Raw genomic sequence first — 27,519 nt, 5'->3', positions numbered from 1 at the left:
ATAATAGAGAGAGAGAGAGAGAGAGAGGGAGAGAAGAGTTGAAATAACGAGAAAGGTCATTACTATTATATGAAAAAACTCATTATCCATTACAAGATGAAAAGTGTATAGCGTTGTTAAACCAAGTTTTATTCCGTTGTGGGAAGTTAATTCAAATGGTGGATGAAAGAAGCGGGAGTGGTAGCCTGAGCGCTTTTAATAGATATCACTTTCAACACTCTTGACAACTCATTGCAATACAACAATTAACACTTGTACCTCCAACGTTTCTTTGCTATTTCATATTGATTATCAATGATAAATGAATGGAAATCAGAGAAATAGCAGGGAAAAAAAGCAAACGATGAAAATTTGCTAAAAATGCAACAAAAATTAAAAGATTCGATTGGCTGACAATTAAGCGACAAGAATTTGCGGAATAAACTTTGTGACTGTTTCAATGTTACACGTCAGACAACTGTCACATAAAACAGTGTCACAGAACTTAAGGGTGAAGTGCAAGACTCTTAACCTGCAAAGCAACAGCTTTAGACCTAATCAAAAACACATATATCTGCATATTCATCACTCACGCAAAACGAATCTACTTTACATGAAGTAGTGAAGAAACCCGATGTGAATGTAGATGATAAGTGAAATAATGTATTTGTTAGATAAAAGATTGAAGGAAATTTGGAGACAGTTTTGGACAAAGATAAGCATAAACTGATCAAACGTATCACATACAGATTACGTAAAATGAGTAGAAGAAATTAAGAATAGTGACCAATGAGGATGTATTGCATTTTTTTTTTTCAATAAATTATTAGGATTCAAAGGTTATACGGATAATTTGATGTTTTTGAAATCACATTTTAGAGATATCTTTTTGTTATGTATAAAAGTAACGGCAACAATGACAGAAAAAGATTTGTTAAATTGAAATTACTAGAAATCTGGAGTGAGAACTGAGTTGGCAGGTAGCAGAAAGATCAACAAATCGAAGTATCGCGTATGTCTGCTTTCGGATCGTATCGTTTGTTTGATTGGGTGGTGGCGGCGAAGGTTCCGTTGTTGGTATGTGTATGTCTGGGTTGTCCTCCCTTGTCTTCTCTCCTTGTCGTCTATTTCTAAGATGAAATTTTAGAAAGTAGCTCGGTAGAGCTACAGTGGTTCTAAACGTAAAATAGGCGATAACGTTCGACAATAAGAGTAAATATTTGTCGTTTGGTTCTTGGATACACCAATGTTATATCTGAGACGCATGAACGTACGTGGGATATAGTTCAATTTGAATATAGCAAAGATAAGCTTGAATTTCATTTCCAAAATATTGACCAAGTGGTTGTGGTCCCGCAGATTCTTTTCTTTTTTGAATTCTTAATCAGTTTTTTAACGAAATTTCGAGATGATGTTTTTTATAGTGAATTAAAGAAATCACATCGATTTGGGAATAAATTTTCGCAACAATTCAAGCGAATTGAAAATTAAAAGCATTTCTACAATCCCATTGTATTTACATGCTGCATTCATTCAGTATGTAATAAGCCAAGCTCTCCGGAACAATCAATATTGACTAGTAAGATGAATAATGGCCAAAACGTTCTTCTAAAAGCTTCGCTCATAACATCTCGCTGAAATGTATCGCATTTTGTCCTGTGTCCTTACATAAAGCTATAGCACTTTGTTAATAGAAAACACTTTAATTTACGATATTCACCACCATTGACGCTTCATTATTTCAATGGAAAATTTTACCCGTTCAGCATAGAGAAGAAATCTGTGAAAAGAAATTTTGCTTCGCAAGCACAAGAAAGACTTCTCGAATGACTGATACTGTATGCTGAACATTACCAAAGGCAGGACAAAAAATGCTAAAGGACAAATGTTAAGCACTTTTTGCTGTAGACAATGTATTAAATAAATGCCATTGGGATGATATAAAAACGTACGAATAATAATGCCATTATACCATTATGATCCATTTATTTCTTGGCGCATCAATATTGCCTCGTCATCCATTACACCAATATGATGTCATCTCTTAGGATGACATCATATTTGTACAAAATTAGCCCTCTGAGTAATCCAACTCAAGTATTATCAATTTTTCAGAATATACAAATTAGATTTTCGTAAGCAGTGGTAAAGTTTAAAATTTTCACTTTCATCAAGCTGAATATGGATGTTGACAACGTAATCATCAAATGTTGACCAGTTTTAAAGTTTCATTTTTTCAACCTGATTTCTTGAAACTTTCTGATTTATAACTGATATTCTTGTGCAACATTCTTCATCATTTCATTTCTAAATTTCGACTTTCAGATAAATATTGGATATTGAATTCCAACCAGTTCATGTCTATGAAGTGTAAGTTAGTCTTTAAAAGAAATGATTTATTTTTAAATCGAAATCTATATCCTTCTGGACAGCCAGTATTCTTGCTAGATCCATCTTTATCTTTTTCCTTCCCTAAACTCTTACCGAAGAATCCTGCTAGCCGGTAAATAGAGGAGGTGAAACTGTTACGAAGTTTTTTTGTTTTTATTTGTAGTTATGAAGGAACCAAGGTAGAACATTTCATTATTTGGTCAACAAAATAGGTTACTCGAATTATATAAAATTCCATATTCAATTATTTGTAGTTTTTGGAACGGTTAGAAGCACGAAGAATTTGTAAGAAATACTATCGTCTTATCAACAAACTCATTTCTTTGGATGACTTTTTCACTGGCAGATTGTTGGCCTCATTTTTACGGTTATTATATTGTTCGTTACTGTGAAAGTGATTGTAATCAAGCCTATTATTACCTTCGTCGTTTTCATTAGGGCCACTAATGAATTTGTAGTCACAGACAAAATATGGACCCTTGTTTGCACTAGGTCGAATGTGATGGCCATGGTTGTCGCTCCAGCGGTTCCAGCCAGAATTGATTCCACGGTCTCCAACTCGGGTTATTATTATTGTTGTTTCAGTTCCATTTATCCCAGTTATTTTGGCTCCAACAATCTCACCCCGGATTATTGCCATTAATCTTGCGCTCCCAGCCATTATTATAGTTATTCCAAAAATCCCGACCGAGCGATTTCGGTTCTTATCATCCCATCAAGCATTGTTTCATTCTTATCCCAATCAGGATTCGATGATAATCGATTATTATTATTATTCCAATAATGATCATTGAGATACCACGATTAGTTGTTATCATCATTGTAAAGATTTCATAATGGATTGTCCTTGTTATTGCTATTCCATGTAAGATCTATTATCAGTGTTATCATACCATTGTTGGTTATTAGCTTGCGATTGTCACTTGAAATAGTATAAACACGTTTTAGAAAGTGTTTTGTCCTGAAATGATCTGTCAATAGTGCACTGAAACTGTGATTTGTGAAAATTCATTTGGTAAGAGGGAGAAACACTGAGATGCAAATAAGCCAAACTGCTTCAAACAAATATTTGGTTATTTACTTTACTAATGCCTTTTTTGATTTCTTCTTTGGCAACTGAAACTCCACAAATGACCTACAGCAGTGTAGAAATCTCTTTGTAAAGAAGATTTGATAAGCAGCTCAAGTGTCTTGAAGCTTGAATTGCGGTATCGAACATTTTGGGTTTTATTTACTTTTCTGAACTTTAAAGGATTTCAAGAAAACTTGAAAAACTATCAGCGAACAAATTTAATGGATTTCATATTTTCTACATCTTTAGAATCTAACAGAAAGTGACTTCTTTTTCGTTATGATACGGTAACTTCGCATATTTTTTCATTTTTTCCTTTAATGAATTCTTCAAATGATTTGCAGAAAAATTAAAATTTAAAACAATATAGAATTTTGAAAATTTACACCGTTAAAGAAATTATCGGTGGAAGTCGCATCTTCATTCTGAATTCTGAAAAGATTTTTGTTCATAGCAATTCGTGAAGATTTGTGCCCAATACAACTGAAAATGACATATTCCATCTGCTGTTTACTTGCAGTAGTTTGGGAGCCTTATATGGTCATACTTCTCAATTTTGTAATACACTTCTAAAAGGTGAGACAGAAGAAAAAAGGAAAGAGGTCAAAAAAGCCATTTAATGAACTTTTGAAAAGAACCCGCTTTATACTAAAGCAGACTAATGATTAATTTCAAATTATAAAATAAAACAACCGACTACAGAAAAATGTCAGATCCATAAAATGGCTTTGCTTCCAGAGGTTTGCCAAGATCGTATATTTAAAATCAAATGTGAAATGCTGTCATTTGCTTTTATGACCAGCATTGTCAAAACTGTCCAGCTTTCGTGTTGATTTATTCAGCGATGTTTTCAATTGTCTCCACTTTTTGTTCCCACCTTGATGATCTGCAGCGTTTAGGTGAATGATGTAAGCTATGAAAACATGCTCTTTTCGATATTACCTTTCTGTCGAAATCTATCACAGCGTGTATAAATCCCAAATTCATTTTTAGTTCATAGTGTAACTAAAAATTCTTAAAGTAACTTTACATGAGATATATCACACTTCGTTGCAAGTAATGTACTTCAGATGAGTATTTCAGATGGGATTCAACGAGTGTTGAATGCTCTTTTCATATTTTATACTTCTATCTTGCTTGCATTATCTATCAGAAAAATCAGTGACTTATAATGATTTAAAATAATAATTCTGCATAGCATTGCAAGTATATGTCCCAGCGCTTGGATGTTGCCCCAGGCAACAAAGTCGTTCCCTGCATTTTGGCCAAGCAATTCCAGTTGATTCTAATTGCTTTGTGACAGTGCCATTTGAGAATAGATGATTAATTCGAATGTGGTAAGTACTTAAATAGTGATTGATCTCTCTCAATTTATCTTTTAAATTCTAGACTTCAGCTCTTCAGGATCTTTACATTACTATCTCATTTTTTTTCATGAAATCAAGAAATTGTTTAAAATTGTGCTAAATCATTGAGGGATTTGCTATCACTTCTATGTTTTAGTTTGTTGTAATACATAAGTGGTAGTAGATATGCATAATGAGGAATATATTTTCCTTACTAAAATACAGTATTTTCTTTAGCGATCATCGCTTCCACTGCAACTTACATTGTGCCTTAATCGTCCAGTATCATTCATTTTCGTCGCAGTTCTTCTACTTTTATATTTCTTCAAAGGTAATTGAAATAGTTTGTTTCTTTTTTTTACTCTTACATGTGCTATGAAATGCTAAAATTCTGCCAAGTAAACAAAAATTGCTTAATGCACCTTGAGAATGCTATATTTCCTTCGCTTTTGATCGGATCAGCTAAAAATTACTTTGGTAATTGTTAGTTTAACAAACATATAAGTGATATCATAGGAAGAGAAAAATACAAAAGTGGTTAAAAAGTTGATTATTACTTCTTGTCCAGCACATTCTTGCTGCATTTCATTTAGGTAAAATTTCCCCTTCCAGTCTCTTGTAATTATTTTCCAGTTTAATCGATTCTCGAGTTTTGTCTGAAATCGAGTTTTCGGAAAGATTGCTTTAGATATATGAAGCCAAATATAATTTTTTTTCCCACAATCTGATTTATCCTAAAGAGCCAGTCAAAAAAATTTAACACAAATTCCAATATAATGGTCTTGGTTAACTCCAAAACTTCAATTACTGTCAAATTTCGGTGGAATTTGGAATTTCTGTCTGCCATAGTTCCCTTTTCATCTCGTCATTATATCTGCACATTGAAATGAAAAAGAATATTAAATTTCAGTGTCAATACTACCATACGCGACAAATGCCAAAATTTGCGAACTTCTGCTAATTATTCTTTTCATTCCAAACGAAGCAATGCGTTTATATTGGGGTACATTTTTCTTCCGTTTACAAAGATCAATGTTATAAAATGATTAGAATCTATAGGGAACTAATTATTCTCTTTATAGCAATATCATATGCAAAGGACGCTCAGGCGTTCTCATCCTTCCGGAAAAGACTTACCCAATTCATCAACCTTGTTAATACCATTACAGGTCTTTCTTCCAACTAAAAACTAAACATCATTAAAAAGTTATAATTTTGATATTATACTTTATGAACTTTTGAAAATTTCTAGTGGAAATATGCAAAACAAAGAGGTAAATTATGAAATATTTTGATTTGCCATTTGGAAAAAATGTTTATCGTTTGCGCTGGAAACGTTGTTTTATTCTACTTTCATCACATCTTAAATTTCTTCTAGCCCGGAAAGGGAATCTTACTGAAACTAGTGGCTATTTATCATTCGCTCTTCTTCTCAATGCACTTACATTAACACTTTGTGTTTACTGGGCCTTATTTCAAAGCTATGTTCTGTTCATCGAATTTGTCGTCGTTTGTGTGGAAGCATTTCTAGTAATCATTGAAACAGTGTTCGCAATTGCCGCTGTTGCCAATTTTTCAAGGTTTGCGAACTTCTCAATAATTTGCAAACATCTAATTTTATTATTTATTTATCTATTGAAACTTGGCCCTCACAAAGCTATCATACCTGCTTGTCTGTTAGGAACTTACACTGAAAATTTTCATTTCTCTGCACGAAAAGATGCAATTTGAGATGCAATTTGAAGGACACAATTCGACTTTATTTCAATAAGTTTTGCTGTGTGTTGATTTTTCCTCATAGTGGTAACAATACACTCAAAGTGTAAACAAAATTAAAGAGATGAAACTGGCATATTGATCATGACTTGTAGTTAGTGCTATTGATGCTACTGCTTGGTGACATTTTTTAGGATTTCAAACAGAAGTTTTAGTTCATTTCAATCTATTTTGTTGCTCATGAAAAGCTTTTCAATTTAAGCACAATTCAATTGAAAAGAGAAATCATTAATTATTAAATCGTGATGTATAAAAGCATTAATTAAATTCAGTTACACTGTTTTTGATCATCAAAAATATTTCCAGACCTTTATTTACTAGAATATTTTCAGATCCACTGACATTTGATGGTGTATTAAAGTATTAGAAACTTTGAAACATGGAAAGTAATGGTTTCAAACTTCCCGAAAAACTTTTAGTGCTACGACCAGTGGTACATCTGAACTTTTTTGACAGTTTGCAAGGAGAATTAAAAATGACTTCCTCATATTTTAGCCCATGTGGCCATTTTAACGAAAATCTCCTTCAACTGAATTTGTTAAATAATCGAATCTAATTTGTTTTAAATACACTTCACACTTGCAGTTTATCTTTATATTTCATCCACTGTTTGTTTTGGTGCATGAAATGCTAACGCTTTTACCCGTGATTTCTCCCATGCCATGAAATTACTTTATGGGTTAAGGCACTCTTGATGTCCGGTACAAATTAAGGAATACTTATAAAAGATATTAGATAATAAATATAGTTGACTGGACATTTTGAATACATTCATTTGTCGTCAAGATCTATCACTGCGACACTGGTCTATGTTAACTGTTATTATCCTCTGCATGTAAGATGTATGGAAGAATGAGATCTTGCGATATGAAATATACGAGACATTTTACTTGTATTAAAAACTTGATGAAAACTTATTTCAAATAGAATGTCACGTAGGGAAAAACAAACATTTAAATGAAGAAAATATTGATAAAACTATCAGTTTGGATCTTATAGAATACTTGCTAGTATGCATCTTTCCAAAGTTCCGTGACATTTTTTTGTGAGTGAATTATGTCGTACTTTGTCAATCCTAATGAGCATTGTTTAATTTTATCATGAAGAGCTAATTTCAATATCCTGTGAATTGAATTGTATATTTCTGAACGCGGAATTTCAATTAAAATTGTGGTGTTGCCTTATCAAAGCAAATGGATTCCGTAACTTCATCTCATGTGGAAGTTTAAGATGATCGAAATGGATCCACAAGTCATTTAAATTATTAATTCCTTTATTTGTTTGAGGAACTTTTTTTTTTATTCTTGCATCCTGTTAATGAGTAATTAAATCGTGGATTAATGATTATTCAAAAGATGTGGATAAGCTCGAGTTAAACATGCTACAATTCGAAATTGAAAAACTGAGGAAGTAAAAATGAAGCAGAAAATTGAAAAAAAGTTTTGTGGGGAACGGTAGCCTGATGGTCTCAAGAAATCAAGGTGATATTTTGCAATTTTGTAAGAGAAATTGTTGAAATTAGCGTAGTTGACAATGAAAGTAATTGCAGAATTAATTATCCTCCAATCTCTCTCATCGTTCCAGATAATAGTAGCATTCTGAACTGAATGCTTTCTCTATTGGAAGTTGACTGGTGCTCTTACCTACTTCATTCCTTTGCTTTGCTGGATTTACCCGATTTTATCCATTTATTTAAGTTAGCAAAGCATAAGTGAGGCTGAAGAGTCACATTTTTGTCCAATGCTAGGTTACAATATGTGGAGAAGTCCATAGAATCAGGTTTCGCATCATGGCATTTCTAGTAGGTTCTAACTTTTCAAAAATACCATTTCTCCCTGCTTCTTTTCCCTTCTCTCTCTTTCTCTTTCCATTTCTTTTCTTCCCCATCCTTTTCTGTCTGACGACGGAGACAATTAATTGTCCTGCAATCCTTCTTGTTTTTGTATTCCCTGTAATTTTTGCCAATTCCAGTTGGTGGATCAGTTCTGCTCTATATTTTTCCCTGACAATAATAAAAAATGATTCATAAAAGATGTTTTACTAATGCGATGGATTGTAGCTATCTTTTAACGCTTATTTTTCTACACGCTACTTACGGGTAAGATCGAAATTATTTTCTCACAAAAATGCAGTGAATTTTAATTACTGTAACAGACTTTTATCAAAGCTCTGAGCAATGGTAAAAACCTGTACAATTGTAGAAAGAAATCTTTGAATGCTATTAAAGGGTCTTGCAATTTTGAAATATTACATAGTTGCAGAAAATTTTGAAAACTAGATGTCAAAGATATGGGAGTTGAAGTCAGAATGTTTCAATTCCTTATTACTAGCATTATTTTTTATTTTGAAAATTACCAGACTGACAGCAGAAGAACACAGCGAATTGGTTCAAAAATACAAGTATTATTATGCATCAGTTAGACCACAGGAACGAAACAATCGTGTCACTAATGGCAATGGGACATTTTTTGCTCTTAATTGCGATCTTAAAATCATTTCAACTAAACTGCATCATGTAATATACCTTTTAAAATCTCAAAACCATTAAAATCAGATGAAGGATGAAAAGATACTGCATGAGTTCTGTATTAGGATACTCAGGTGGTACTTTGCTTTCTTTGAGGTTCTAATGAGGAACAAACCATAAAGTATTGCTATAGGGACTAAATAGTAATAGCTAAAAAGAAATAGCGATAACAAATAAAGAAGAGGGGAGGAAATTATTTAAATACATTTTCATTCCTAAATTAGATTCTATTCTCTATAGAACAAGGTTCATATGGAAATAATATTCGCTGTTACATTTACCGATGATAGGCTCGCTATCCGTAAATTGAAAAACCGATTCCGAATGCCAGCGGAATATCATCCATGGCTTCCGGAAATTACAACGCGTCCCAATGTTCCGGTTAATGTCGCTGTGTATTTGGATCCGTTGATTGGCATGGTCGATGCATTTTACCGGTTCATAATTTGTTTATAATTGAAGTGTGAACTGAAAATAAAAGTATGCATAATTGCAGAGGGATAATTTCGTGTAATGATAAAGTGGAAATTGAGTGTTCGATAGGGTCTAATAGTTCCAAATGAATGCATTTTGCGCTTGCTTTGCAATCAAATCCAACAATACAAATCATTCGAATCGATTAATGACATAAGCATTGAAATGTGTAAACACTTTCAGCGTTCAATTTTCCACTTCACATTTCTCGTCGATTTTTGACCTTCGTTTCAGGTACTCTGTCGAGCTCCTTTGTTCATCTGAAACTTGGCGGCATCCTTTCGAGCTGTTCCAGTGTGAGATTGTTGTATCAAATATTGGAGGTCTTCAACTGGTTCTTAAAATTCACGTGCATTACTTTAGAAGGGGAATAAAGATTGCAAACAAAGTTGATAGCAAATTTGACTGTCTTTTTTATCTTCCAAATTTATTGATCTTTCATCTTCAGATGAGCGTATTTTTCTACGTGATTTCCAAGATCTGCGTAATGCAGAGGAAATCTCGAAAGTTTCGGTCAATGTTGGTGAGTTTTTGGAAGTCAAAATGATAGCGATACCATTCGTAAAAGATATATTTATCAAGTTATTTAATCTAAAACTGACACAACCAATTACCAATCAAACATTTGATTCTTGTACAATGGAGATTGAGAGTAATGCGAGAGTGATACTAGTCTTTTCAGATTGAAAACTACTTTCAAAATTTACTCAAAAATGAATTAACTCCATACATTCACAATTAGATCCAAAAAGTCAGTAAACTAAAGTATCAAGGAATTATTTTTTATAGGAGGTGACATTTTTAGCTGTATTCTTCACTTTTGCAAAATATTTCAAGGTTTTAGAAACAACAAAAGAAATCAGAGTCATTGCGAGTTATCCACAATTGTGGTTCTCATCCATGGTTGGTAGCATATTGCCTTCTACAGTCATTTTTTGTGTTGCTATTTTTGCGCAGTGCAGGTGTCGTAAAGTTCACACATTGGTTACTGTGTCTGCTTTAATGTGCATTATTTTCATGGTAATTTAACTGAAATGTCTTTTACAGAGAACTTGTATAAATATTGGAAGTGTCGACGAAAGTGTTGACTTTTTGTTAAGTTGGATTTTTGATGAAATACGCAGTACTATGCTAAGCAGTTGTTGTAAAAACTTCTCAATTCAGTTCTGGTGTCTCGTTACTTCCTCAACACCTTGCTCACTCGTAATCAGTTTCAGTTTCACCTCATTCAGCTCTTATAAGTTCAAATTCATTTTCATTTAGCAATCAATCCGCAAAACAGGAAGCATTTTAACCCTGGAAGATCTGTGGATATGCATTACCTTTTTACATGTTGTTTGCATTTTATTGGTAGACCTAATGACACCAACATATCACACTCAACTACTCGATATTAGCAATGGCCAGTTCATTAGCATCATCGTGGATGGTAGGTTCACTGATTTCGCTGAATACAATGTTAAATTTATTTCATTTTTTAAAGACAATTTAAAGGTATATAGTACATTATGTGAGATGGTAGCAAATAAGTTAAAATGAGATTTCTTGCAGGTATGGATATCGTGAAGTCATTGCCACTGATGAGACGGTTAATAGCTTTCCATGACACATCGGCTAAACGTGCTCTAGTACAGCAGCAAACAACTACAGCTCTGGGAATACGAAAACGGCTATCTCTGGCAATTATTACATGTTGCTATTTCGTTTTTGTCATTACTTATTTGACCTTTGCACTTTATTTAATTTTCAAGGAAAGAAATTTCTTACAGTAGTACTTATGCCAACTTTAAGTGAAGATTTGTTTAAGCTCATCTTATTACAGCGAATTCAATTACACAAGAAAACCAACCACCATCATCTCAAAACAGAACCTTATCCGAACCAAATAAATTTAGAAATGAGGACATATGCACTGCATATAAACAATTCAGGCAATTTTCCTTCTTAACAATAACTGCCCATTAGCTGATATTCATCGGTAAGAAGTATAATCTGATTGGTAACATTTTTCAAATGTTTTTTATCCCAGCAGAAAAATCCATATGCCTGAAGAAAGGCACATTCTTAATTCGTAATTTTCAAGTAAAAATTAAAAAATACACAATCTGTACTTTTTAAGAAAATGTAACTCTAACTGTTATCATAAGTAGTACATTTGCACTTTGAAAAAACGAATTTTTCTGCTGCAACTATACTCCCTTTCTACAGAACCGAAAGTGTATTATTGCTATATGTAACAGAACAATTCATCTTGACATAATTACAATTCAGAAGCACCTCATAAGCAAAACAATACTCAAACTGTACTTGAACTTCCAGCAGATTGTAAGAATAATCAGAAAAATGTCTCCTTTCCACTGATTTCGAAAAAAATTTTTAACAAAGGAAATTCACGACCAGACTTCATTATTTAGACCAAGTTGTGTGAATCAAAATCTCATATTCCTCCAAAAGATTGAGTAAGGATATGAAAATAATCAACCTCAATATCGGGAAACCAAGAAATTTTATATCAAAATGACCAAAGCATTTGGTGCCTATTTGTCACACCACACACAAAAAAAAATAAAATGTTTTTTATACCGAAAGTGATGAGTCATTTATCTAATTCTCATCTTGCCATCTGATAATTCGCGTGGTTTAATTATTGTAAAAAACTGATGCGCAGGTGCCGATTTACAAAGACCTTAGATGCAGCTATAGGAAGATTGTAAACATCTTGATGCAATTGTTCATGTATGTAAACGAGCTCCTTGTATAAGGAGTCATAAAAAAAAGTTAGATCAAAATTTTTCCTTCGCCTCTCTTCATCATCGTTAGTTCTTTTGCATTTCGAATATTTGAACCTTTTTCATTTATCTTTACTATATTATTAACAAACTGATCATAAACTTCGCTACTTGTTTTATTTCATCGTATTCCACGTGCGTAAATCGACCTTTATTAAATTTTAACTTACGCATCACTTCTAAAAAACCTTTCACAACATCCAAAGTGGAAGAGAAATTGAAGAACTACCAGACTTATCTTACTTGCAATTTTCACAAATCCAAAACCAACAGCAGACCAATAGAAATCTCCTAACAAAGTTATTTGTTAATAGTGACCTATTATTAATTTTCTTCTTCAACTTTCCATATTTCTTCGAAACTGGATGTCAGTTTAGAACACGTCAACGCAGCGCTTAATGGAAAATTGCTTAGTTTCACCTCTTCCTCGGTATAATCCACAGCAGCCTATAAGCACCTCTCTGATGTAAGATAAATTATTTCATTAACAACTTGCAGTAATGATAAGGCAAATGATGTCAGCTGATTTGATGTCGAATAAGAAAAACTGCTAGTCAGAGAAAACAAAATAACAAATTTGCTCACCTTTCCTTTCGCAAACCCACCAATGACGACTGCGATGGGCTTATTACTAGTGCTTTCGGCAAATTGCCTAAAACTCATGTATTCTGACGCTTGATATGATGTCAGTACTTTCCGACAACCAGTCGGTAAATGGATGCTTACTGGATTCCTAATCACTTTCAGCAATTTCACTGAACTATCGGCTGCACGTATCGACAATTTATGTAGCAACTGCACTAAAAAGTTCAATCATTCGGTGCCAATTTGATAAATTGATCGAAGAGGAAATAAATCAGTACTCAATTCGAGTGCGCTGAATTAAAAATTATCAGATTAGACTAGAATGCAATCTCATGAGGCCGATTTACTCATAACCGTACGATAGCAACACAGCATATAAAATATGGATTTGGATGGTAAGATGGCAATGAAAAAAAAATATAAAATGAACCCATCAAACCACAAAATCGATCGAATGTCCTTGGGATACGAATCTGAGGGTTCACTTCAATTAATATGTTGTTGACAGTATGCACATAAATTTGCAATAAATCCGCTCGATTTAACGGACTATCAAGAAGCATAAGAAGACACTGCAAACAGTAGACTTGAAATTGTGGTTAAGAACTGTTGAATGTTAAATGTTGGTAGTTTTACATGTTTTTTGATTTAATTCGTGGCAAATCTTAAACATTTCAGTACTCTAGGTTTCGAAGTACCAAAACATCTTTATAACCACACAAAGTACTTGGAAAAACAAATTAACAAAGTGCACTGACACAAGCTATAGTCAGATTTTGATTCATTTACTAATATTATAATGTATGTAAACAAAAAAATTTAGAAAATAAGCAACATTTATCCAACATTAGCAGTAGAGGACAAACCAAAAAAAGGCCATTTTCTAAAATTAAATGAAATAGCTACTTGATGTAGGATATCTGGTCGAAAATCAGCGGGATCTTTTTTTTGGTTTCGAATGAAGTTTGCATGCCTGTCACTAGAGAGAATCACGTATTCCTTGCCTATCTGAAAAAATATGAATCGGATCAACAAATATCAAAACAAGAAAAAGATCTAGTTCCAATAACTGTTGCCTTGTCGCTAATGAAACTAACTAATTCATTAGTAATAATCAGAAATACTTCCGTTGGAAGGCTCAAATCCAGAAGATCAGTAACAGATGAAAAAAAGATGAACATAATGCTATCTTGTATGATCTGTAATTAACAGCGCTCAATTTAAACTTGATTGACGATTTGTCTTAACTATTCCATTGGGAAGCAAAAGCAGCATATATTTGTAGCTATTGAAAATACGTAACCTTCGCACTCTCCAACGAGCATTTCTCGATGATAACGATGAGCCGCTTCTTGTTATCCTGCTCAATTTCTTCATCGTTCTTTCTGATACGTTTGACTGCCGGTAGTTCAGGCATCAATTGGCTTTGACGAAAAGATCATTTACTATGTGGATTAGTCCTGTAAATATATGTAGACACTAACAGACGTGCTGAAAAGGATAAAAAGCTTTGAACAGCAACTTTTGTAACAGGTAGGATGGAATCATTCATTCACCAGAAGATTTTTAAGGGAAGACGGTGTCATTAACCATCAACATAGTGACTTAATTAAATATGTGAAAAAAGACTTAACTAACATTCGTAAATTTTCTGACGAAAATATTCTTCGCAAAATCCGTGAATATTTGCTACTAATTAGGCCTTTTCCTATATATCTATTAGAAAGAAAGAGAAGGAGGAGAGGAATATGCCATCCTAAATACACTTCTTTAGGTAATGCGCTCCCACTGTAAGTAATTCCGATTGAGAACACATTGTCCCGCAAATAAAGAAAGCGGTTTTGCAACATTTTTTCAAATTTTTATTTCAAAGAGATTCAACCTAAAATTAAAAAAACATATTTAAAGGGAATTTCAGATTGGATGTGGATTAGATCTGAAATAATGAATGCAAATCTCGAAATGGAAGTTTTAGAAAACGCTTTCCTTGAGCTAAATCATTTTTTCGAGAGTAGTGTTCATTTAGTAATTCGCGCGTTAATGAGCTACAAATTCCCCGTATATCGGGATATCTAGACTACCGCGCTTCCCAAGCAGAGTCATTACGCTGCATATACCTTATACAGCAAATTATTTCACACATGTAGCAAGCATTCCCTTCCAATACCCTCCCCTCCGCCTATTTCATGAGCTCCCAAACATGGGACTGACCTGTCATGGAACCTACCGTATCGATATTCTTGGCAAGCTTCCTTATTATAGTACCTAAGCTGCAACACAAAGAATACTCGCAGGTTCCCGCGCGAAATTTCAAATTGTTATTTTGGAAGAATTGTGATGAGTGGGGAGGACTGATAAATAGTACCATTTATTGGCTGATGTAAAGTTGAGTTGCGTGCAGTGATGCATAAATTGCATGCACACCGATGAAGTGAGTCATTTGTATTCTAAACATTCATTTGGGAAATATCGACAAGGCTCCCACCCTTTCGGTTGTACGGAATATCATTTGCTTCCATATTGTCAGGGAGACTATTATTCTGTACATAACGAGAGTGAGCGGTCAGTAAAATGAGCGATGAATGATAGGAAGTTAGTGAGATGAATTGGAGTGAAGGAATACTACAGAAGCGACATAAGCACTCATCAGCTTGCGAATCTTCTCTTGGCTATAATATACTGCAAAAACTTCAGAAATCAAGAACAATTTGACAGGAGTAAGGCTGACCAAATGGCATTGGTATGTACTGTTAACGAATGACTCATCTTGTGTTACACTTTATTATGGTTTCTACCCAACTTCTTATCGAATCTCACATACATTCCAAGACGCTGTTTCTCCTATTTGATCTGTTCGCAAACCCTATGAGTTCAATTTATCTAATAGTCGAATCCTTTAAATCAGTCACTGTTTAATCGCAATATCCCTTCTGTTATTCATTTCGTAGTTTTTGTAGAAGTAAAAACTGAGTATTATTGCATAGAAGCATGCAAATTGATGTCAAAGGTTATGCCCACCACGCGGAACATCAACTGGCAACAATCCAACAGTGTCACCTGTGCGAACGCTCATTCTACGAATTGTATGGCTAGTCTGCTTGCCTCATTAAATTAAACATTTCAGATTAACATCAAACATCACTTCCTTTATCTAGCCGATCGAACCTACGTTTTATGTATAGCTAAAGGGAGGAGGAAATGCAGTACTCTGTTGTACATCCACTTTCATATTTGATTTTAAACTTTTGTGGTAAGAGAATGGGAGGTCGACTCGTCTTCCTCCTCCCCTCCTTTTCTTTTATGGTGAGTTCGGTGAGTGACCGTTCATGTCCTAATATCACTGTTTGATCGATAATGAGTGGACAGTGTGCAATATGGAAGAGGCGCTCTTGCATACTGCTTGTTAGAGATATGCTCATATCCCATCTGTCCCTTCCTTGTTCTTTTTTGGTCTTCTGAGTAGATAATGAGAAATGAGAGGTCCCTGAAGCTTTGCCAATACTTACCCGACATTTATCTGAATGGGAACGGAATCGCTAATTTCAAACATTAAGAGAAAAGTAAAGTAAAACTGTTTGCGGAAAAAATTTGAGCCACAAGAAGATCTAATGGAACAGGTGAGGAATGAAGGCGGTCATGTATTTTAATCACTCATCTGTTCGGCACTAGTGTAGATTTTCATTCTGAAATTCCTTTCTAATGCTTTTTGGAATGCGTTGGAAATTTAGTGATCTGTTCTTCCGTAATTTTACGAAGCCTTGAGTATTCTATTTACCTAATTAAATTCCAAAAAAAAAAAATTAGAAGCGATGGAGGATACTGTCATGACTACAGAACGTCGACGATTGCTGGACAAACACTTGGATACGTGGACACGAAGTCTGCAATTAGATGACGTGATGGTTTTCCTTCTTGCCAACAGTGTCTTCAATGAGCATATTGTTGATATCATCAAGGTTACTGTGACACATTACATTCTACATTTGGATCCTGAAGAAAATGATGGAGATTTCTCATAAAATATTGAAGAAAATGATGGAGATTTCTCATAAAATATTGCCACTTTTTTTTTGCTTTTGTAATTATAGAGCGAGTCCACTGCGGCTATGCAACGATACCAGTTCATACGACAGCTGAAGATGCGTGGAGATGCAGCTTTTTCTCTATTTTACCAGTCACTCCTAAAGACGAATCAAGGGTATGCGAATCCCTCTTATGCGTTCATAGACTGATTTGGGCTGCAAATCTTTAAGGAAACTTTGGGATCATAGTTATAATTCAAAAAAGTTCGTTTTATACTTAGTTTATGGAATTAAATACTGTAATTGTTGTGGGGAAAAGGAATTATGGGTAACAAAATTTTAGATATTTGGCGCATTTGATGGAAAGCGGATTAAGCAGTGAGGACAAGGACAGGTTTAGGCAAGGGATTGAATATAGGTAACAGATTTTGCATTCCTTTGCCCGATCACTGAAATTTAACATTTTTTCAAAATGAAAGATAATGTGACGTATTGTTCAAGTCACCAGCTGCGCAGATGTGTCGTTGTTTGTGAGATAGATGGGCACGCTGAGGTAGTAAATTGAAATAACATATTCAACCATTTTTATTGAGATTTGACACTTTATCAAAATATAACGTGTTGTGATGTGTTGTCCTTCCAATTACCAGTCAGGTTTACCTTTTTTTTCTCTCTCTCTCTGAAATCGTGCGAGCTTAATTTCAGCTCTCGCAAACATGTTGATATATTTAAAGTGCATTTTTTGATAATTTCAAACATCTTTCAGTGTGCATTAGCCTTTTTTATATAGAGAATTTCTGTTTCATGAAGGATTTATTATATTGACTTCTTTCTATTTTCTTAACAGATTTGAAACTTTTTCCATTTTCTTCCGTTGGTTTTGAGGTCAGCTTTGCACAGCAGCCCATCCCTTGATGAAAATTGTCAAAACATTGCTTGTCATAGTCCGACGGCTGCAACGATTCAAAGGAACTGTTCGTACTATAAATCATATGAGTATATAAAAAGTAAGTTATTTGATCTAAAGAACGATTATCAAATTACAACAAATTTAGAACGAATATTCTTTCGAATCATTTTCTTTAAAAGTCTATTTTAATTATAGTGCGTGAGCCCGCTGGTATACTCCATGACTTGGTGGTGGACTTCGTTGATACTGCTGCAGATCTTTCATCTTTTGATGCTAATTTGGTGAGTAGTTAGTAATGAGCCACTAGAAAAGTTCCCGTAACTTTTAAGAATATTTTTTAACCATTGATTACCATGAAGAAAGTAGTGCCTTCTTTTGATAAAGGACCATATAGATAAAAGGACGAAGTCATGTTCCACATTTTATCTACGCTCTGCACATGTTTTAAGGTATCAGACGGAACTTTTTTTTGTATTTATATTTTTGTAGTTAGAGCACTAGGAAATGTGCACTGCCAGTTGTACAAATCAAAGTAAGTTAATAAACAAGCAGTAAATATTTTATTATAACTAAGTTCTTAAAGTTCTTGTTTTTGCAGTCTTTGATATCTTATTTTTAGATGTATCCAAATTTCTCATCACCCCGTGGAGTGGTGCTAATTATCAATAACCGGTATTTTCTTGATATGCCGGAAAGAATTGGTACCGACGTTGACGAAATTAATTTGAACAATCTTTTTCGGCAACTTAATTACACAGTTTTGGTTTACCGAAATTTGTGTGCAAAGGTAATATTTTTCATCCATGAGGAGTTTTTGAAAAATGAATTACTTAGGACGTCTTCAAAGTGTTCAATTGCTGGATTATAGATCTCATTTTTCTTTCAAAAAGTCCATCTTCATTGTTTAAAGGAGATGCTTATTGCTATTCGAGATTTCTCCAAACACCCGGAACATAAACGCTTGGATTCTTGTGTTGTCTGCGTGTTGACACATGGTGAACATGGTGAACTGTATGGGACAGATGATATCGCTATATCGGTGTTAGAGTTTGTTTCCTGTCTAAATGCACGAAACTGTCCGGCTCTAGCTTATAAGCCAAAACTCTTCTTCTTGCAAGCCTGTAGAGGACGTGAGTTCTATTTCAAATTGTGATGGGATTTGGTTGTTGACGCGTATATATATAACTTGTTTGTAGAGCAGTACGATCGTGGATTTGGCACAGAGTCGGATGGACCAGATGGATATTTCGATAGCTGGTTTACTTGTACCACTTCTCAGTCTCAGAAAAGTTTACAAACGGAGCAAAAGACAAAGTAATGTTACTGATTGGCAGATCATAACTTCTTGTAGGTGCTAGTGAAATAGTGATCTCTGAATTTTAGATCACCGATAGAAGCCGACATATTGGTATCTTATGCAACTACTCCAGGGTATGTTTCGTGGCGCAATTCCATGAAAGGCAGCTGGTTCATACAAAGCATTTGTGAAGTGTTTGCCAAGTATGCAAAATCCACCGACATTTTGTCGATGCTGACATTGGTTAGTTGATAATATATCTTTAATTTTCATGTCGTATTACTGATGTTATTGATGTGCTTTGCAGGTGAATAAGCAGGTAGCTGATGCCTTCGAAAGTTCTAGCGGTTCCTTCAAGCAAATCCCTGACCATTCCTCCAGGCTGCGCAAGGCTTTCTATTTCTTCCCAGGAACAAATAAACCGTTTTAAGTCTTTTTTTTATATGTTGCTGCGAAGTTTTATTGCAATGTTTGCCATTATTCTGCACTGTTTTATTCGGAATGATAGCGCTATATTTTGGCATCTGATCTATTTCTAACACAGCTCGTATAGTTTTTCATCATGTTTCACTGAACACAGTTGATTGCATGGTCAAATCCTACTAAGCATTATGAGTTTTGAAAGGTAGCAAGGATGCAGTAGGAATGAAATAGTGACGAGTGGCAAAGTTTCCGACTTTTCCTTTTTTAAGTTTTGAAATTATTGTTTGATTTGTATTTGTATTATTTTCGTATTTAAAGAAGCTTACTTCTTAGTCATTGTTTAATATTGTTCTCGAATGTCCAGTTTTCTCTCTCACTCTAGAAATTTTGCGAGCAGAAAACAATAATATAACATTTTAATTGACTGACTCGATGTATGGTGTTGTATTCGAGTCTTGTCTTATTTTCCTGTGCCTCTGCTGAATTTCTGCCCATCATTATGGTCATGTTATTGTTCATGAATTTATCTTTATTTCTGTTACTTTGTACTAGCATGAAAAAGGCAAAGTAATGCTTAATTTTACTATAGTTTGCCATTTCTTTTTCGCTAATCTCACTTCGCAATTTTTCTTGTTCTCAATTATTCAACCATTCCAATTTTCTGGTGCTCCATTACCTTCAGTATTTTAACCGTATTTCTAATATTTTTCAAGGTGCATTGTGATTTAGTAAATGTTATAATGTATTGAAGACATGGGTTTCCACAGTGTTTGCTTTCCATAACTGGATTGAACCGGTCCATATGACGACGTTGAGTGAGCATCGGAAGTGCTACATGATGCGACCCACCAGGCGTGGGTTTATATGTATGTAGTATACTAGAGCGAGTCATCGGGAAGCGAAACAGTTGCATTATCTGCCAGTAAGTGGGCGATTTTGGAAGTTCGTAAGGGTCAGATTGGATTTGCTTTCTTGAGTGGGTTGCAGAATGGGTGTAACTAGAGTATCGTGATATGATGGTTTGTGAGGTTGACCTATATGAGAAGTGGTGTATCACATACTTCGGTATATAATTCGGTATATCACATACTCGGAAAGATTCTTCACTTTACAAAGTATGTGTTGAACCTACTGTAAAAAGATCGGATAGGCAACACTAGAAGTGATCCATTACAAATGACTTGTGTAGTCGGTCAAAGTAGTTGACGCAAGCCTTCGTTTATGAGGAGTAGTTGAGAGAATACTGCTGAAGTAATTATGACTAAAGCTGTGTAGATACTTCCCTGTATCGGCGATACTGATTGCTGGTAGAGTCGAACAAGTTGCAGAGCTATATCATCGAAAGGTGGAACTCAAGCAAGTTGTAATTTCCAATATTCGGTTCACGGAGTCCTGTAGCTTTCAAGTATAGTGTTGGAAATATGGGTTGTGCAATGCTTTTTAAGTGAAAGAAATTAGTGTTTTACTGCGTATTATAGGTCACTCTGTGGTAGATTTTTCCCAAAAGTACCGTTATAAATCGGGATGTCAGTATCACGGACGGTGACTTGGTTGCCGCGGATACCAAAAGCAGTGAAAATTGGGCACATTCCTCAACGTTTGAAATCACCGCGACTAGATTTCCAGCGAGCTCGTCTCGAAGCAAGTTTTCCTTACTGAATTTGTTTAATTTAATGCATTTCAATTGAAGTTAGCTGTAACATCAGAACGCCTTTGATATGGAGAAAATCTGCTATTCAGAAACAGCTCCCACATGCTTTTGCATGGTGAAGTTTCAACTGATTGAGCTATCCGCTTATATTATTACAGATCCTGCGGCGGATGTGTAGCACTTTATTTCGTGAAGAGCGAGCAGAATTTCGATTCCACCGTGCAGTGGAGCTTCGTCCTTACGCTGAAAGGGTTGCCGCTTTATTGAAGTTCACTTTTTTCTGAATATTTATTCAGATTCAGGTTTGACGCTTATTGTAATTACATGATGAAAGTGACCTAAATATTTTATAGCTTCTTCAATTTGGAATACTTCGTGGTCCTGAAGACACGTATACCAAAGAAATGGTGGACTGGTGGATAATGGACGGTGATATACGTGAGAAGTTTTTCGAAGTATATGTCCCTCGGTTTCGGGAAAAAGAAGGTTTTGTTCGATATCTTTTGTTCCAGTTGAATTTTGTGACATACGTTTACGTTTCAGACATAGATATGGGAAGGTCAGGAGGATTTAAAGTGCTTTACGGGGTTCAAGTCGAATAAGATTGGTCTTCCCTTTTTCGAATTATTTTTCCTACCGATCGAAGAACTTTTTCACTTCGGGCGAGTGTAGTGATGCTAGTAAAAGTTTGCTCATTATTGATTACATCACGATGTGACTGAAGTGTGGCAGTTTTTCATGACTGCATTTTGATTTTAAAAGTTTGTTCGAGAGTAGGAAAGAAAAAGAGCAGCAAATATCTGTTCATGTGAAAAAGTAATGAAGAATATTTTTCAGGCCCATTTACATCGTTACATTTTATTCAGGACGATCCTAGCGAAGGGCATTATCATAGAGGAGTCATTGAATTAAATGGTATTTGTCCTATCTTATTTCCGATTTTCACTGGTGAAGTGTCAGAATGCTTGAATTTAGGCTCATAAGTCCTTCACATATGAGCTAACGTTAATTATATATTTTATTGGCAAGGAAAGGGAGAAGTGGTCGGAGTTAAAATCTTCCAGATGTTGTGTCCCTGTGAGTCTTTAGTATATGGAACTTTTTTCAGGTAATCCGTACCCACCTGTAGTTATCCAAGAAATGGATTATTCTCACAATTTACTCAACGTGCTTCTGAAAAATGCAATTTGTCAACAGATGTCGAACTTACAGACGCAGTATGCTGCGAAACAGTGCGAACTGTCATAATATTAAGTATTTTGACAATACCTGTAGATAAATTTTGACAGCATCTAAGAAAAGATATTTGACGCGAGAAACTTCAGATTCTTCTCGTTTTTCTTAATATTCCTCTGCTATGTTTAGAATTTTTAAAGTATAGAATGACATGAATTTAGAATTTAGGAGTTTCTCCATTGGTGATTATATAAGAGCAGTGGTCATTAACTCTTCGAATCGTGAATCCTTCACAATGTGCCTATAAATGGCAATAGAAATTGCTTGCATTTGGCAGTTCTTGGACTGATTGAACTGTCAGCAATAATAACAAATTGACCAACGTGCAAGGGTAAGCACACTAGCCAGTACTTGATGTTTTTCACATCAGAAATTATCGAATCCACATACTCTTCACAGATGGATAATTTTAGATCCCTACACACATTAACAAGAGTGTAGTGATGACAATAGCATGGAAGAGAGTAATATATTTTGAAGGAAAGTAATATAATTAAGAGCAATAATACATTAAAATATCCATTCATTTCAAAATAAAAACGCAACAAAAAAGCCATGAAAAGATAAAAACACAATAAAAAGCTACGGGAAATTTTATTTTTGGTGGGTCATTATCAGCATCACCTACGACATTTTCCGCACTTCATGATGTGCTCATGAAAATCTCCCAATGTTCCAAATTTATCTGATTTTGTCTCACATGCTGTGCAAGACAAGTTCAGCATTTGTTCAGCATAGTATTTGCTAATTCGATATTCCATTTTGCGCTCTACCGACATCGTACAGTCTACAGAAGCCTGTAAACTATCCATCTCATTACTGATTTTGAAATAGTATAATCAGTCAAATTTTCTTATCACTAAATTATTATGAAAATTCCGAAAATTAGAAATAAGTTTTTGAACATCAAAAATGAGGAGCAACGAATCCGGCTTTCTTTAGTCCTTGAATTAAAAATTCGAAAAAGAAGCAAATTTTCACATCCACAATCCACAATCATAATGCATGGTTATTGTGTGAGGCTACTAATTTCTTTTCTATATAACTGTTTCTATCTGCCATCACTACTTATTGTTATTAATCAAAAAATGATTCACACCACGAGCTGATGGTAAGAAAACGAAGACATAGTGACGTCCCACTTGATAACGTTGGAGATGTGAGTCTTCAGTTCTGTCAAGTCCCAATCTCTGCAATTATGAAGACTCATAACATTCTCCTTTAGTCGTGGCATACCTCAGCGAGAACCGGTTTAAGTGAATCTATCGGAGAGTCATCACGTTTCAAATATTCATCGTAAATACAGTTGTAATGAAGGACCATTTGAAGATCTGCTTTTACGTTCTGCTTGGATGAATTATCTCCTGAGCGTTTCTGCACTCCTTCGTCATTTGAACAACATGTTACCGGACTCATGATCTTTGGTAATGCGTCATGAAGTGAAGTGCTGGAAATCCATTTCATTTTGGGAAATGTCAGGCAAAAAATGTTCAATAGGAATTGAATATTCATTCAGTCCTTAAATAACCTTCGGCAAGGCAGTTTAAGAAACTGCTTAATTTGAAAATTTAGATCGAAATCATTCCCCGTTAGGGATTGACCGTAACTGCTGTTGCGGTTTGAATGAAGTTCAGTTGATATAGACCATGATATTCAATGGACATACATACCGCATATATATGGGTACATGTACTAAGTAAAGACAATCTGCAAACTTTTTGCTGGGATTATAGTAAGAAAAGAAGAACCTTGAACTTACCTCAAAGAAACCATTTTGCACACCTCTTCTGAAGGTTCGCTTTCGAGGATACGAAACTTAGGAAGTCGGATCGACTGCGGATTTGGTATCCGTTCTAGTACTGCCATTGCATCTTTACACCTACTACGCACAGCCATTTGCGCAACTTTCATGTCTAAAACAAAACAATTTTTCGGTTAGCTTACCTACATCTATAATACTCTGTAATAGACAGTGGTCTCCGGTGGTCCGCGAAAACTAAAACATGGTCCACGAGGGTGGCGGCGCGGTGAGTAAAAAATAGCGGGCTGTTCTTATCAGTGTTTGATAAATTAGTTATCAAACATTCTGATTGAAGTTTATTTTCAAATTGACAGAATTTACTATTTTCGAGCCTTGTGTTCCCTGTTACGAATAAAAAACCAAATGCTCCCTGATCAAGGAAAGATTGGGAACCCCTGTCTACACCATAGAACAAAACTCCATATTTGTACTGAGGACCAAAATTTGCGTGGTATTATGAATACACACGTCCCACAAATACCTCCAAAAAAGAATTGGGCAGAAGCATGTCTAGAACAAATGGAACAATTCGTGCAGATAAGTTGGTAAGATCAAATGTACAAGTATTTTTTACATCACTCTCTGACGTTTATCAAAGACGGAGAATATATTATTTCTGAGAGTCCGTCCTTGTCTAGTTTGGACAGACCTCGTTCAAGATCATTCACCGAACTGTTTTTCTTCATGCATACATGTTCCTCAATTCTTTTCAGCGCAGCTGTTGCAAAGCCACATCTTGAACAAAGGAAAGGAGCTGCCCGAGGCAGAACGTTGTAACGCAGTGAACGATTACGAATCTTCTTTGCCAAACCGATATTTTTCTTGCGCAAACATTGCCGAAGTTCCCTTCTGAAGAAATTTGCTACTCAAGCTCATATTTCCTTAGCCTATGATAATAAGTTTAACAATTTACTAATCAATCAGTTTTAAAACATAGCTCAGGAAGCAAAACAATTTGGAAAGCTAATGAGCTAATGATGTCCTGTATGATGAATCGAGGAGTTGAACTTCACACAGCTTTGGAATAAGAAGTTATATTTGCATCTTCAGAGTGCTGGCTATTAAATTTTCTCAGGGCATAGTGAAGTGCTGGCTATTAAATTTTCTCAGGGCATAGTGAACCTCCCCTCACCTTTCTGCTGTAAGCACAAGAAAAATTAAATTGTTGAAAGACGCGAGAAACATAAAGGCAATCGATTTCACGCATCCACATGGCGCTAACCTTGAGGTCCTCCGTCTCTTCATTTATTTTAGCGAAGATGTTTATGCTTATGTTTATTCACACTTCTTGCCAACCTTAAGACGCAGAATCCAGAATATTCGAATATTTAGTCGAAGAAGCAACATACCCTGCACCAACGCTCCTTCCATTCATAGCAAGGCAAGAGGTATATTTTATGAGAGGTGTAGCAAGGGGCCCAAGAGGTATGTTGTATTTCAAATAATACATCTTAACCAAGTTAATGTTTTCAAGAGATACTTATTGAGCTACAACAAGCAAAAGTGTTATCACAAACTGCTGGACCTCAATGCATCTTCAAAATTCTCCTTTATAGAATTGTGTTGATATTTAACGAAAACATAATACCTGGTCAAAAAGCGTCGAAAAGCTGGATGCACGTAACGCAATATGGAAGGCGCAACATGCATTCGTGCCATGCAATTCGCTTTATTCAACAAAACCATTATTCTGCTGTTAATGCTTATAGCGTTCGTCGGAGTACTGGAAGCGCGAGGTGGTCGTCGCGCCGGTAAAAGTAAAGGCAAAAGTAACCTGCAATTTGCACAAGTTGCCGAATTCTCGTTGGTGCACACGCAATTACCTGACAGTAAAGTAAGTTTATGCAGCAAATATGTTTTAAATAAACTACGAGGATAGGAAGAAGTGTAAATTGTCTGATTCAACTATTTGAAAACTTCAGCAATATTTTTTGAGGAATCACAACGATCCCTAACTAACTCATCAGATTCAATTCATTTTTACAGTGAATTTACTCTTGTCAAGATATTTGATATGTCGTTGTCCGCCCTTATTTCTTGTTTTAGTATCTCAATTTTTTAAAAACATGAAAACAGTGCAACAAAGCAAAAGTCGGAAGACGAAGAACTTCAAATCTCATTGTTTATTTTCTCCAACTAGAGACAACAAACTTTAAGGTAAAGAAACATCAGCTTTTCAAAACATCAGTAATGCCCGTGTTAGTTCGCCATGCATATATAAAAATTGGACTAAAAATATGAATCAAATGAGATATAACACTTATGAGGGGAAAGGTGTGTGTATATTCAAAGATAGAATATATAATTGTGTTTTGTTAGTCGAATAAACTGATGTACCAAAATAACTTAAGAGTTCATGACTTGTATGTTACTAGAAATCTGAAAGCTTAAACAGAACTGCATTCCAGAGTGCTCATATCGTCACCGGATCACACTTCAGCCAAACATTCCGGCTGGGTTATAAGTTGGTACTAATTTGTAAAGCTAAAGGTACACCACGTCCGACCATCAAATGGTATAAGGAAGGAGCCGAAATTCCTCCAAAAAAGAATACACATGTAAGTATTCCTTAATGGACTAAATACAGACAGAGAACTTCACGAACAATAATGATTTGAGGTTTTCCAGTTCTCTTAAGATTAGCCTCCTGTGTTGCTACTTTATGAAAAGTTTGAATTTTGAACTTTTTCGATATATCACATATCAGTTTTAACTTAAAATAAAACCCTTTAAATCTGATTTTTGAAGTTTTTTCAAAAGATATAGAAAGCTAAGAATTTCTATTTCTGATAGCTTCTAGAAAAGCGACAATTGTAGCACTACGAGAAGCTACTCGATGAAGATATGTTGTGGAGCAAGTTAGAGATCGATCCAGCAACCATGGGTGATCAAGGGATTTATGCTTGCGTTGCTAACAATGAACACGGCGTTATGGCTAAAAATTTCAAAGCTGAATATACTTATTGAATCCTCTGTTTCACTGATGAGTGATACTCATCATATCATTACTTTGAAATTCATTAATTTGATATCCGAAGGAATCACTGATTTAATACACTATGTGTTGCTATCTTGATTGTCCTGGAAAAGTGACAAATGGAAATGACAAGAGGTATCATCCGGAAATGAAATCTTCCAAGTAATACCAGCTCGACAAGCTCATAATAATCACATTCATCCCACAGTTTTCCACTTATACACTAAAGATGATAAAACAAAACTCCTTTCTAAAAGGAATCC

At 34.9% G+C, this 27,519-nt stretch overlaps 8 protein-coding genes across 9 annotated transcripts; 5 read left to right on the top strand and 3 right to left on the bottom strand.

Annotated features, from left to right (window-relative positions):
* Window positions 1-2,665: 2,665 nt before the first annotated feature.
* Window positions 2,666-3,031, bottom strand: LOAG_03668 (hypothetical protein; the record flags this gene model as incomplete). Its single annotated transcript, XM_003139205.1, has 1 exon — window positions 2,666-3,031. The coding sequence occupies one exon, from the start codon at window positions 3,029-3,031 to the stop codon at window positions 2,666-2,668; it is 366 nt and encodes a 121-aa protein (XP_003139253.1).
* Window positions 3,032-4,164: 1,133 nt separating this feature from the next.
* Window positions 4,165-7,120, top strand: LOAG_03667 (hypothetical protein; the record flags this gene model as incomplete). The annotated part of the gene is made up of 5 exons (XM_003139204.1): window positions 4,165-4,182; window positions 5,026-5,119; window positions 5,699-5,791; window positions 6,167-6,368; window positions 7,060-7,120. The coding sequence occupies 5 exons, from the start codon at window positions 4,165-4,167 to the stop codon at window positions 7,118-7,120; spliced, it is 468 nt and encodes a 155-aa protein (XP_003139252.1).
* Window positions 7,121-9,241: 2,121 nt separating this feature from the next.
* Window positions 9,242-11,530, top strand: LOAG_03666 (hypothetical protein; the record flags this gene model as incomplete). Its single annotated transcript, XM_003139203.2, has 7 exons — window positions 9,242-9,528; window positions 9,800-9,888; window positions 10,014-10,088; window positions 10,410-10,585; window positions 10,829-10,994; window positions 11,117-11,257; window positions 11,388-11,530. Exons 1-7 carry the CDS (start codon window positions 9,344-9,346, stop codon window positions 11,528-11,530), a joined length of 975 nt encoding a protein of 324 aa, XP_003139251.1. The 5' UTR covers window positions 9,242-9,343.
* Window positions 11,531-12,407: 877 nt separating this feature from the next.
* On the bottom strand, window positions 12,408-14,407 carry LOAG_03665 (C2f protein). Its single transcript, XM_003139202.2, has 5 exons — window positions 14,243-14,407; window positions 13,846-13,947; window positions 13,370-13,511; window positions 12,940-13,154; window positions 12,408-12,801 (listed from the first exon to the last, which is right to left on the bottom strand). The coding sequence occupies exons 1-5, from the start codon at window positions 14,354-14,356 to the stop codon at window positions 12,679-12,681; spliced, it is 696 nt and encodes a 231-aa protein (XP_003139250.1). The 5' UTR covers window positions 14,357-14,407; the 3' UTR covers window positions 12,408-12,678.
* Window positions 14,408-16,527: 2,120 nt separating this feature from the next.
* On the top strand, window positions 16,528-19,716 carry LOAG_03664 (hypothetical protein). Its single transcript, XM_020446388.1, has 11 exons — window positions 16,528-16,556; window positions 16,747-16,895; window positions 17,028-17,137; window positions 17,305-17,379; window positions 17,847-17,968; window positions 18,067-18,152; window positions 18,491-18,658; window positions 18,782-19,001; window positions 19,068-19,185; window positions 19,255-19,411; window positions 19,476-19,716. Exons 2-11 carry the CDS (start codon window positions 16,749-16,751, stop codon window positions 19,596-19,598), a joined length of 1,326 nt encoding a protein of 441 aa, XP_020303266.1. The 5' UTR covers window positions 16,528-16,556; window positions 16,747-16,748; the 3' UTR covers window positions 19,599-19,716.
* Window positions 19,717-21,063: 1,347 nt separating this feature from the next.
* On the top strand, window positions 21,064-22,735 carry LOAG_03663 (hypothetical protein). Its single transcript, XM_020446387.1, has 5 exons — window positions 21,064-21,232; window positions 21,401-21,493; window positions 21,596-21,728; window positions 22,080-22,157; window positions 22,351-22,735. Exons 1-5 carry the CDS (start codon window positions 21,116-21,118, stop codon window positions 22,488-22,490), a joined length of 561 nt encoding a protein of 186 aa, XP_020303265.1. The 5' UTR covers window positions 21,064-21,115; the 3' UTR covers window positions 22,491-22,735.
* Window positions 22,736-22,913: 178 nt separating this feature from the next.
* Window positions 22,914-26,063, bottom strand: LOAG_03662 (the record flags this gene model as incomplete). Of its 2 annotated transcripts, XM_020446386.1 has the most annotated exons (6): window positions 22,914-23,275; window positions 23,578-23,668; window positions 23,799-23,925; window positions 24,238-24,391; window positions 24,929-25,128; window positions 25,868-26,063. In XM_020446386.1, the coding sequence occupies 6 exons, from the start codon at window positions 25,963-25,965 to the stop codon at window positions 23,223-23,225; spliced, it is 723 nt and encodes a 240-aa protein (XP_020307276.1). The 2 variants fall into 2 exon arrangements, with proteins under 2 accessions (XP_020307276.1, XP_020303264.1); XM_020446385.1 differs by lacking the exon at window positions 23,578-23,668 and having other exon boundaries at window positions 23,099-23,275; window positions 23,715-23,925; window positions 25,868-25,965.
* Window positions 25,979-27,347, top strand: LOAG_03661 (immunoglobulin I-set domain-containing protein; the record flags this gene model as incomplete). The annotated part of the gene is made up of 3 exons (XM_003139198.2): window positions 25,979-26,113; window positions 26,688-26,837; window positions 27,097-27,347. The coding sequence occupies 3 exons, from the start codon at window positions 25,979-25,981 to the stop codon at window positions 27,244-27,246; spliced, it is 435 nt and encodes a 144-aa protein (XP_003139246.1). The 3' UTR covers window positions 27,247-27,347.
* Between the last annotated feature and the right edge of the window lie 172 nt (window positions 27,348-27,519).

This window comes from Loa loa (assembly GCF_000183805.2).
Source record: "Loa loa unplaced genomic scaffold supercont3.9, whole genome shotgun sequence".
Classification (NCBI taxonomy): Eukaryota; Metazoa; Nematoda; class Chromadorea; order Rhabditida; family Onchocercidae; genus Loa; species Loa loa.
The sequence above is the reverse complement of the archived record's forward strand: the minus strand, read 5'-3'. Positions and strand labels throughout refer to the sequence as shown.

Coding starts and splice junctions, on each gene's coding strand:
- LOAG_03665 (XM_003139202.2), bottom strand. CDS start 14,356: ATGCCTGAACTACCGGCAGTCAAACGTATCAGAAAGAACGATGAAGAA. Junction 13,948..14,242: donor GCTCGTTGGAGAGTGCGAAG/GTTACGTATTTT, acceptor ATATTTTTTCAG/ATAGGCAAGGAATACGTGAT. Junction 13,512..13,845: donor GACCAGATATCCTACATCAA/GTAGCTATTTCA, acceptor TACTGTTTGCAG/TGTCTTCTTATGCTTCTTGA.
- LOAG_03664 (XM_020446388.1), top strand. CDS start 16,749: ATGGAGGATACTGTCATGACTACAGAACGTCGACGATTGCTGGACAAA. Junction 17,138..17,304: donor CTCCTAAAGACGAATCAAGG/GTATGCGAATCC, acceptor ACAAAATTTTAG/ATATTTGGCGCATTTGATGG. Junction 17,969..18,066: donor ATCATATGAGTATATAAAAA/GTAAGTTATTTG, acceptor TTTTAATTATAG/TGCGTGAGCCCGCTGGTATA.
- LOAG_03663 (XM_020446387.1), top strand. CDS start 21,116: ATGTCAGTATCACGGACGGTGACTTGGTTGCCGCGGATACCAAAAGCA. Junction 21,494..21,595: donor TTCGTCCTTACGCTGAAAGG/GTTGCCGCTTTA, acceptor AATATTTTATAG/CTTCTTCAATTTGGAATACT. Junction 22,158..22,350: donor AGGAGTCATTGAATTAAATG/GTATTTGTCCTA, acceptor AACTTTTTTCAG/GTAATCCGTACCCACCTGTA.